General features: G+C 35.6%; 1 protein-coding gene across 1 annotated transcript; it reads left to right on the top strand.

Annotated features, from left to right (window-relative positions):
• The first annotated feature begins 6,186 nt into the window (after positions 1-6,186).
• Positions 6,187-8,439, top strand: LOC126728255 (uncharacterized). Its single transcript, XM_050434109.1, has 4 exons — positions 6,187-6,712; positions 6,937-7,810; positions 7,924-7,984; positions 8,095-8,439. The coding sequence occupies exons 1-4, from the start codon at positions 6,187-6,189 to the stop codon at positions 8,437-8,439; spliced, it is 1,806 nt and encodes a 601-aa protein (XP_050290066.1).
• The last annotated feature ends 2,946 nt before the right edge of the window (positions 8,440-11,385 follow it).

The raw sequence follows: 11,385 nt of genomic DNA on the forward strand, positions 1-11,385 counted from the left end.
AACCAAGATATCAAACCAAATAAATAAAAATGAAAAACAAAATAGAATAGAACAGAACATGAAACTGAAACTTAACAACAACTGTGTGGAACTGGAAGATAGAGGGAGATTGGTCTAACAGTAGTGAAGAGGCCTCCCTCAGGTTTCTCTCTCCAACACTCTCTGCATCTTATCATATTTCTCTATGTTTCACTATCACAAAAGCTCTCTATTCTTTATATCTCTCTCTCTAGTCGTTTTTTATTTAATATAGAGAAGCAGAGCATCGGGTTTAGGGTTTAGAAAAGTATTATTATTATTATTATTATTTTAATATTGTGCTGACGTGAAAAATTGTAGAAGTTTTAAAAGTTTCGGTATTGTAGAAGTTTCAAAAGTTTCGGTTTTATATATATATATGAGTAATTCTACGGTACCCTCCCCAAAAAAAGGGGGTACGGTACCCACTAGTAGGTAGCCTATTACATCAGGTTACTTTTTTCTCACATTTGACGGTTTCATGTATACATTGTGCAATTCCAACATCATATTTGACAATTCTTTTTTCACATTTGATGGTTCCTTTCTCACATATGACGGTTCTATTCTCACATTGTGTAGTTCCAACATCACATGTGACAGTTTTTTCTCACATTTGGTGGTTTCCTTACTTTTTTTTTTCTCATATTTGACGGTTCCATCCTCACATTGTACGGTTCCAACATTACATATGACAGTTCTTTTGTCACATTGGATGGTTCCCTTACTTTTTTCTCACACTTGACAGTTTTATGCTTACATTGTGCAGTTCCAACATCACATGTAACAGTTCTGTTCTCACATTTGGTGGTTCCCTTACTTTTTTCTCACATTTGACGATTTCATCCTAATATTGTGTAGTTCCAACATCACATGTGACAGTTCTTTTCTCACATTTAGTGGTTCCCTTACTTTTTTCTCACATTTGACGGTTCCATTCTCACATTGCGCAATTCCAACATCACATGTGACAGTTTTTTCTCACATTTAGTGGTTCCCTTACTTTCTTTTTCTCACATTTAACGGTTCCATCCTCACATTGTGCGGTTCCAACATCACATATGACAGTTCTTTTGTCACATTGAGTGGTTCTTTACTTTTTTCTCACACTTGACGGTTCCATCCTCATATTGTGCAATTCCAACATCACATGTGACAGTTCTTTTCTCACATTTGGTGGTTCCCTTACTTTTTTCTCACATTTGGTGGTTCCCTTACTTTTTTCTCACATTTGATGGTTCCATTCTCACATTGTGCAGTTCCAACATCACATGTGACAGTTTTTCTCACATTTAGTGGTTTCCTTACTTTTTTTTCTTACATTTGACGGTTTTATCCTCACACTGTGCGGTTCCAACATCACATATGATAGTTCTTTTGTCACATTGAGTAGTTCCCTTACTTTTTTCTCACACTTGACGATTCCATCCTCACATTGTGCAATTCCAACATCACATATGACAGTTCTTTTCTCACATTTGACGGTTCCATTCTCACATTGTGAAGTTCCAACATTACATGTGACAATTTTTTCTCACATTTGGTGGTTCCCTTATTTTCTTTTTCTCACATTTGATGGTTCCATCCTCACATTGTGCGGTTCTAACATCACATATGACAGTTCTTTTATCACATTGGATGGTTCCTTACTTTTTTCTCACACTTGACGGTTCCATTCTCACATTGTGTAGTTCCAACATCACATGTGACAGTTTTTTTTCTCACATTTGGTGGTTCCCTTACTTTTTTCTCACATTTAACGGTTCCATTCTCACATTGTGTAGTTCCAACATCACATGTGACATTTTTTTCTCACATTTGACGGTTCCATCCTCATAGTTGAGGTCATTTTCTTGATGTTTATATTTTTATTATTTATATATGATGGTGAACCAAAAATTAGACTATCTCCAATTCGTCCATAGTGTCGTTCAGGACCAGAAAGGTCACCCAAGTGTAAGAAGGTTGTCCAGTATGGAGTCACCTGGACGACCGCCAAAAACTTAAAAATTTTCGGAGTAAATCTATATCCAAAAGCTTATGATTCAGACCATGTTCTACTATTCTGAAGTAGAAGCAAAATTCTTATCCATCGCTCTAACTTCCCACAAATTCTTAACTTCTGATGGCAGTTGTAGAAATTGAGTTTGAACCTTCTAACTTCCATCCATGTTGAGGAAGTTACTAAACAAGTAACCACTCCAAAGCTCACTATAAAAGGACTCAGCCATATGAAATCAAAATAAGTTTTTCACCACTTATAGAGTTGGAATTCCTAATTTCAAGAGAGAAAACTAACTTAAGCATCGGAGGGTTCTTGGCCAGTTCACCACAGTCACCTTTGATCTTGTGCTTCTTTCTTTTCAGGCCTTCCAAGCAATCTCAAGCCCATTGAAACCCGAAGCATTCAGCCTACTGATTTTCTATGCATCATCAATATATACTATAAAACTGAAGATGTATAACCTTATGTGCTCTCTAATTGTTCTTATGCAACATCTGCAACTTAATCACAGTTTTGTGTTTATTGTGGTGTCTAAGGTTGGAAATAGGGTGACTATACAATTAGCAAGATATGCAAAAAATCCAATACAAAGATTGTTGACAATTTTAAATTTTCAGTAAACACTTGAATTGAAACTACAGATCCAGTATGAAATAGTCATCAATCAAGGCTACTACACCAAGTTTTATATTTTTTAGGCATTTTCATTAGATCCACGTGTGCGGAAATGTCAAATGACTGTGTCCGACACAAGTATAACCACCCCAACTAAAGTGTCTAGTTTGTTTCATAAAATTATTATTATATTTAGACCCATCTAAAACAAAATAAACATCCCAAAAAATTTCCACAATAACAAAAATTACCAATAGAAAAGCTAAAAACAATTAAGCATAATTGACCGATTTTACCAAAAACGAACAACCCAGTCCTTTTAAAAAAAATTATCAAAATAATTTTGTCATTGAGAGTTTAACATATCGACCACAATGATAAGTGTGAGCCTTATTTGAGTTAGCAGAGCCTCCACTAGCTAAGTCTGAAAGAGCCCTAATAGCAATGGAATGTTTTCATTGTTGAAGACTTATCGGTGCCACAAAGCACTTATCTCTCTCTCTCTCTCTCTTTCTCTCTCTCAGGGTTTCGCAAAATTTATACAAACCCGTCATTCTAAATCCATTTGGTATTTGTTCCTATAAAATATTAGAATGTGTAATTTGAACATAATTGGCTGTTAAAAGGTCAATTTTCATCTCTATATTTTGTTTGAATCAGCATGGTGGCAAGTCGATATATTTTTTGCCGAGCAACTCTAGTTCGAATCCTTCACACTTGCAATTTTTTTTTTTTAATTTTCAATTTTTGGTCCATAAGCTGAAAAGCCCACAAGAGCCTACGCCCAAGAAAAACCCTAGTTCATCCCAAATCTTCATTCCTTCAATGTTGGTGATAAAACCGCCGATTTTCCTCTCTTTCTTTGCCCTTTTGTTCGAAGTCTCCACCGTTTCTCATCTCTAAAATATCAGTACGTCTCATCCTTATTCTTTAGTTTTCCATCTGGGGTTTTTGCCGTTTGGCTTTTGTATTGCTGAATTGTTATTAATCTTGTTTTGTTTTTGTTTTCCTTTTTGGTTTTGCAGGGCCAGGGATAGACACAAGTGGGGGCCTGGACCCTTTTGGCCGAATTTTTTTTTTCTTTTTTTAAGTAGGTTAATTTTCAAAAAATAAAAAATCAAAAATAAAAAGACTTGGGCCCCCTTACAAAAGGCTTGGGCCCCCTCAGAAACTGTAACCCAGCCGGCCAGCCCACATGTAAAAAAAAAAAAAAAAGGTTTTAGTCCAAAAATGTAAACCTAGCAATCCGACCGAAGACTCCAGTCTCTGAAGTCCAAACAGAAAAACAAAAGAAAAGAAAATCTAAGGCTGAGGCAAGACAGAGAGAGTGAGGGGCTTTTCAAAAAAAAAAAAAAAAAAAAAGACAGGTGTAACTTCTTTAATATTGGATACTTTTTCTGGTCCAAATTCACTACTGGCCTTTTGATTATTTGAACTGCTTTTGCCTTTATTTATTGCAATCATCTCAAACTTGAACTATTTTTGCCCATACTTCAAGCACTGCCATATTTTTCTTGATACACAGTGTCAGGTCCTGTTGCTGCATGCAATGGGGTATTGCTATTTTTCCCCCTGTACTGGTTTCTCTGCACTAGGTACTGCTGAATTTCTGCACTGGATAGCTGCTGCTTGTAGCGTGTGGACTGTTGTTTTCTTAATGCAATTGCATCAATAGCACTCACTGAATAGGCTTGCTTGTGTATCTGATGGTGAAAGTGGTAATAAATACATTTGTACATAGTATTACAGATTGCATCATTTATTTCTTTTGAGCTGAATATTGCCAATTGTTGTATGTGTACAATTTTTTTGTATGGATTATTTAATTAGTGTACTTGAAAATCTTAGTGTTTTCTTGGTTTTGGATGAGGGCTGTACTTATTGGATCATAAATGAATGTAGCCAGTTGCTTTACTAGTTATATGCTTTGCCTTCAAGATCATATCTCCACTTCATGCAAGACCTGCTTGGAAAAATAGTACCTACTTTGGTATTTTGGATGTCAGAAACTTGAAAGAAAGCATTGATTTTTTCATTCACCAAGTAAAATTTGCACCGATATATTTCTCAGCTTAACAACATGTCTAGCCAATACTAAACTAACAATATCATTTCACATCACAGAAAATTATTCTCATATACACAAATATTCACTTCCACAAAAACATACTGCAAAAAAATCTATACACATAGCTCTTAGTTCCCACTATTTTCTTTAAGTGCAGGTAAATGAAGGTTGGTGGACTCTTTTTATAAAGGATGAGGCAACCTGTGGTGAACATAGAGCCAAAACTCACAATAAATTCAAATGAAATGGCTTAAATGCCACACTTATAACTCCAAAAAAAAAAAAAAAAAAAAAAAAAAAACCTTAGTTTTGATAATAAAATGAAGTAAACAGTGTTTTATTATTGTAAACTCACATTACAAATATCACATGGCATATTGCAAAAGATAGTACACTAAAGTAAAAACAGAATTCACTAATTAAATACAATGCTTATTGTGCAATTTTTAAATAACTTGCAACTGTACAAAATAATTTGAATGTATTCAACATCATAAGTCCTACTGCCTATTCAATCTAACACGTCTTTCTGCCGTTTGAAATGGTTGAGCTGCAAATCACTTTATGTCTCAAGACGCTTGAAATGCATCCCTCATAAATCCTAAAGTGGCAAACTTTGCCAATCTGTCTGCCTATGCACAAGTCAGAACCAAGGCAAAATGAGAAATATTAACAAAAATAGTCAAAAGGTGGCACTAAGAAGCAAGCAGATATGTACAAATATTTATGTTCTTCGCATACATTGGCCTTCACATAATGCTGTTAAAAGCTCCTTAAGGGAGACAGTAAATGCAGAATGCTAGTTAGAACAATCAAATACGTATTTATGTCTCCACTTACTACCTAAATGAAGTAATATACTAGCTAGCCGCAAGGTAAGAACTTCAATAAATAATCCTTGGCATTACCAGAACTTCACTTTCTTACAGCAACTTGTGGACAGGTGTTTTAATTTTAAAAAGGGTACCTAAGGTACTGTATCTAAGTTTTGCTCTTTTCATATATATGCATCTTAGCATCCTCACCAATCAAACAACATAAATTGATATCTAAAAACATGCAGGGCAACTCACATAAACAAGGGTAGTGCAACTCACGAAATTCAATCTCCCTTTCAATTAAAAATAAAATTCACTAAATTGCAGCGAGGAAGTGCCCAGGTGCTGGGGTTGCTTGTGTGGAAGGTCCAGAGAGAAGGAGCCAGGGAAGGAAAGTGTGAGCTTCCCTATAAACTTGAAACTGTTGAGAGAGAGACGGAAGAGTTGAAAAAACTGAGACGTGAAGATGCAAGAGCCACTGAGAAAGTTGTGAGAGGCAGAATAAGAGTGAATTAGAAGAAAAGCTAAAAGAAGCTGAAAATGTCATCAAAGAATTGAGAGAAACTGCAACGCTTGAAGCCCAAGAGCATTCTTCTGAGCTATGGAAGCACAAATCTGCCTTCATTGAAGTTGTGACAAACCAACGGCAACTTGAAGCTGGAATGGGCTGCACACTTAGGAAAATTGAAGCTACAAAACAAGAACTTGGAGTAGTATTAGAGCAAAAGGAGGAGGCAGACTTGATGGTTCAAAAACTATCAATGGAGATGGTAAAAATGCATAAGGATTTGGAGCAAAAAGAAAAAATTATGTCAGCAATGCTTAGGAAGAACAAGCTGGATACAACAGAGAAACACTTGCTTTTAAAGGAGGTTAAACTATCAAAGGCTAAGAGAAAGCAAGCTGAAATAGAAACTGAAAGGTGGAGGGCAGTATCAGAGTCTAGACATGAGAGGCATTCATTAAGAAGTATGTTGACTAACCAAGTAAATTCAAAATTGGACTTTTACGCAGGGGCAAGAGGGGTGCATCAGCATGCAACAGGATCATCATACAATGGAAACACAAGATCACAGCCAATTGATCTTGTTCTTGAGTATGGGCATATTGGACTTAAAAAGGACAGAAGGGAGCCAGAACTTTCTCCAATCTCTGACTGCTACTCACTGGAAGGAAATGAGGCATTGGGTAAGAACAAATTTCCCAATTTTCATTAGGATTTAACATATATGAACTCTTAGCTTTAACCAACATTATCAATAGCGAACTCTAATACACATGTGTGCACGCACACATATATTCTTGATTTTATTTTCCTTTATAAAATCCAGTCAAAATGCTTTAATTCCTGATTATGTATAAAATTCTAGATTCTTATTTTCTTAATACCTTCCCTTTTCTTGCTTTTTAAGCTATGACAGCTGATGTTAAGCAATTGGAAAGTTGGGTACTGTCAGAAGCTGAGAAGTATGCAACTTTAATTGAGCAAAGGCATCACTTAGAACTAGATGCTTTTGCAAAACAAATGAGAATCAAAGATGAGAAATTAGAAACATTTCGTTGGCAGTTGATGAGCATGGAACTAGAATTAAAGCGGCTGCAGTCCCATATTGAGGGAATGAATGAGGATATGTCACAGCTCAGACATGATAATATGAAATTGGAAGCCTTGTTATTGGAGAGAGAAGAAGAATTAACTTCCTTAAAAGAGCAACTAGCATCACAATTGAAGGCCCTAAATTACCAAAATACTAATTTAAATTGTTCTGTACATAGTCCATTAATAGCCCATAAGGCCATTGGCTCTGAAGTTATCAATAAGAGAAAACAGAATGAGAGAGAGCAAGAAACAAGGACTCCAAATTCGGAGGATTTGTGTCAAGAGGAAGATGCTGAGAAAGAAGAAGGAAACTCATCCTTTAACCAGTCCAAGGATGTAGGTTTAATAGCCCATTCTCCTGAAAAAGAGTTAGAAGATGATAAGGAAATTGCCAATGAGGGTCCTGTAAAAGAGGGAAGAACAAGTCCAGTGGATATTGATGTTACTGAAAACCTGGCATCATCTGTTCAGCCCTTGAATAAGACAAACAATTTTCCTTGGAGGATGGATCTTCATGCTCTTCAAGTTTCTTATAAGATCAAAAGGCTGAAGCAGCAACTTCTAATGCTTGAGAGACTGACAGGGAAGCAAGAAAGCCTAGAAGATACAGAAAGCAATGATAATGGGCAAATTGGGATCAAGAGTTTCCTTGCATTGATGTCTTTGCTGAATAAACAAGTTGGCAGGTACTAGTCCTTTCAAGAGAAGGCAGATGACCTTTCCAAACGCATAGTAAGCTTGGATTAATTCAGTAAAGTTCAAAAAACTATGACAATAAAATTGACTTTTGGCAATTCAGTGTTCTCAACACTTTGATAGTTGCAAAATTTCAACCATCTCTTTTAAATATCGGTGCTTCTGTTTGGCTTCAATTAGGGCCTAACACACTATATGACATTCTCATTGGCCTCTCTTTTGGCAGTTTAAAAATGTAGTCATTTACGTATGGTTTCTTATTTATATTTTTCAGCATAAGCATAATCTAACTGCGAGTGGTGGACATTCTAGTACAGCAAGACCAAAGGAAGAAACTAAAGCACTACAAAAATTCCTAGACGAAACATTTCAGCTGCAGAGACATATAGTTGCAACAGGACAGAAATGGGTGGAAATTCAATCCAAGATTGCTTCTGGATTTATTGGGGTCACTGAAGAAATAAATAATATTGCCAGCTTTGACATGAAACGCTTTGCTGATAGTGTCAGAACTCTCTTCCAGGAAGTTCAAAGGGGCCTTGAGGTTCAGATAGCTCGAATTATTGGAGATCTTGAGGGGACATTGACTTGTGAGAGGATGATACATTTAAGGAGGTAGTGAGGAGAGCTAAAAAAAATAAAGATGAGGCTTAATACATATTAGATAGTCTTGCAGTTTGTAAGTGTTTCTACTGATTTTTTTTTGAGATTTTTTTTTTCTTTTTTTTTTGAGAAACCAGTCTATGAGACAGAATGATGCTTTTATTAAAACATAAGAAAACTAATCAAACAGAGCAAGGGGGATAATGTCCCCAGGTAAGTCTTCAACCCAAACCTGACGTTCTAGTTCTAGCCCAACCCAAGATTTCTTTGCCAAAGCATCGGCAACAGGCAATCAGTGGTGGATTGTCAAGCCCTTCGGTGTAAAGATTAATTTGTCAAATATATAAGAACCGAAACTCAAACAAAACAATAATATCATAAACCCACAAAGTTTAGAGAAATAATATAAACCCATATCAGCGATAATCACATGTAAAGAGAGAACCTGAAGATTGTGGGTGGTGTTGCCGATTTAGAATGGAAGAGAAGAAGCGCCGCTGAGTCGTCCGGGAAGAGATGAAGCGCCGCCGAGTTGGATTGGATATGAGTGCGCTGCTGATTTGAATATGGATTGGAAGAATAAGCTAGAGAGTGGCGTTGACGAGTTGGATTGGATGAGAAGAAGCGCCTCCGATTTGAGGTTGTGGGTGCGCCACAAATGTGGTATCAACTGTCTGATTTGAGGGTTTTGTTTAGAGAGGCAAACAGAGCAATTAGCAAACGAAGTAGAGAGGTACAGAAGCAAACGTGAGAAAGGAGAAAAGGCTGAAAAAGCGTGATATATAGATTAGGGGTATGTTTGGATAGAACTTATTTTACTAAAATTGAAAACTGAAAACTGAAAACACTGTAGCAAAATAATTTTTAAATGTGTAAATAGTACCGTGGGACCTATTTTTAATGAAAAAGTTGATAAAAAGTGGAGTTTGTGGGACCCGTGAACAGTACAATTATGCACTGTTTACAAAAGACCGGTCAACAGTTGCAGCTGAAAAAAAAAAAAAATTTTGAGAAAACGTAGACGCAACACTTAAACCTGCTATCCAAACATACACTAGATAACACATAAGTATTGAATTAACTTTGATTCATTCAGCGAGAAAAAGAAAAAGAAAAAAAAAAGACTTTGATTCGATGTTGAATGGAAAGATAATCATATGTTTGGATGGATGGAAATAAATTCATGACTCACATGATGACTATTTTTCGATCCTGGTCATTCCACCATACCCCCTCTTTTTTTTGGGGGTATGGCACCCACCTAAATCTAAACCGTTAAATGAATAAAAATTTGATCCGGACCATTCATTTAATTTGGAGTAATTTAGAGTAAATACTGGCTACCGGTCAAACAAGTTATATATATAAGTAAAAAATCTAAAACAACCCAGTATTGACTGTGCGCTTCTCCTTCTCAGAAACAAATTTCTCTCTGTCACGCTTCGGACTCTGTCACACTTCGGACTCTATCACGCTTTCGATTCAGTTTATCTAAAGAACCCAGAATTTGGCTTCTTCTTCTCTTACTAATCAACCACAAGAACCTAGGATAGCTAAACAAAACCCAAAGAAGAAACAGTATCGGCCGGCGACGATATTTGAAATAGGTTTGTCTTTCTCTTTCTGTTTCTCTCAGACGAAGTTGATTTCACTACTAATATACAGATTATTAAAGTTTCTTTGACTATCAACGCATGATTTGTCTTTAGTTTTATTCATTGTTAGTAATCGCTAATGCTATTAATTGATTTGGGTTTTTATTTTTATTATTTTGATAGGAGATTTGGGTGTTGTTTGTTAAAAGTTGATTTGGAATTTCCTCCTATTTGAGAAACAAAATTTCAATACCATGATTGCTGTTTTCTTTCAACTGTTTAGGTCCCCAAGTAAAATTTCAAATACAGTATTGCTATTAATTAGATCTTTTCTCTTCATGTTCCCCATATTAATTTCCCTGTTATGCTCACTTTCTTGGTACTGGTCCTTATATCAGTGAGTCTTGGAATTTAGCACATGGGTCCAGAAGTTCCATTGTACGATGAAGTTATATATGTAGACACTGTTCTGGAAAAAAATTGGCATTGAAGGTGAAGGTAAGGCCCCGCCTCAATTCTTCTAAATGAATCTACATTTTTCTACCTGAACTCCCATTTCATATTTTTTCTTCGTATAAATTTTGGAATGGTCATTGTTTGCAAAATAAATTTGCTGCACAAATGAATTCAAAAGCTTTCTCACGACTTTATTCTATGGAAGCAGATTTTTTAGAACCCAAGGAAAATTACACTTCCGAGATCAAATAGATGTTGATGTACTATGATTTTTCCCTTTTAAGAATTGTACTCAGTCTCAACTGATTAACAAGTGCATGAAAAAAAAAAGCTTCATTTTGTTTTGTCCAACCAATGAATTTTCCATTGATTAGACTATTTACTCCTTGGTGGTTGGTAAAAGTGTCATGTATGCTTTGTAGATTTGGTGATGAAGAGTTTATTTTTAGAAGTCAATTACACAATTTGCCTTAATGTTTTCTTCACTCAAAATATTTTCAAAAAATCTCTTGAGATAATCAAGTTAAAAATGTTTAGTTGAAGTTTATCTTAATTTCTCAACAGATTTCCTTAGTGTATGTAATTATTTATTTATCTTATAAATTGATGCTTAAAGTCATGGCTTAGTTCGTCCAAGTGAAACAGTGCTAGCACTTACAGTGCATAAGGCTAGAATATGGCTTAGCTCACTAAATGTTTTTATGGTTAATGAGTTCTTAGACTTCATTTTTTGCAATAGGAAATTTTAGACTTTTGTCATAGTTATTGAATCTTTCTTAGCAGATTACCTTAGTGTATGTAATTATTTATTTATCTCTTAAAATGATGCCTAATGTCATGGCTCAGTTCATCCAAGTGAAACAGAGTTGGCACTTACAGTGCATCAAGCTAGAGTAAGGCTTTGCTCACTA

Source organism: Quercus robur, chromosome 5, assembly GCF_932294415.1.
Source record: "Quercus robur chromosome 5, dhQueRobu3.1, whole genome shotgun sequence".
Lineage (NCBI taxonomy): Eukaryota > Viridiplantae > Streptophyta > Magnoliopsida > Fagales > Fagaceae > Quercus > Quercus robur.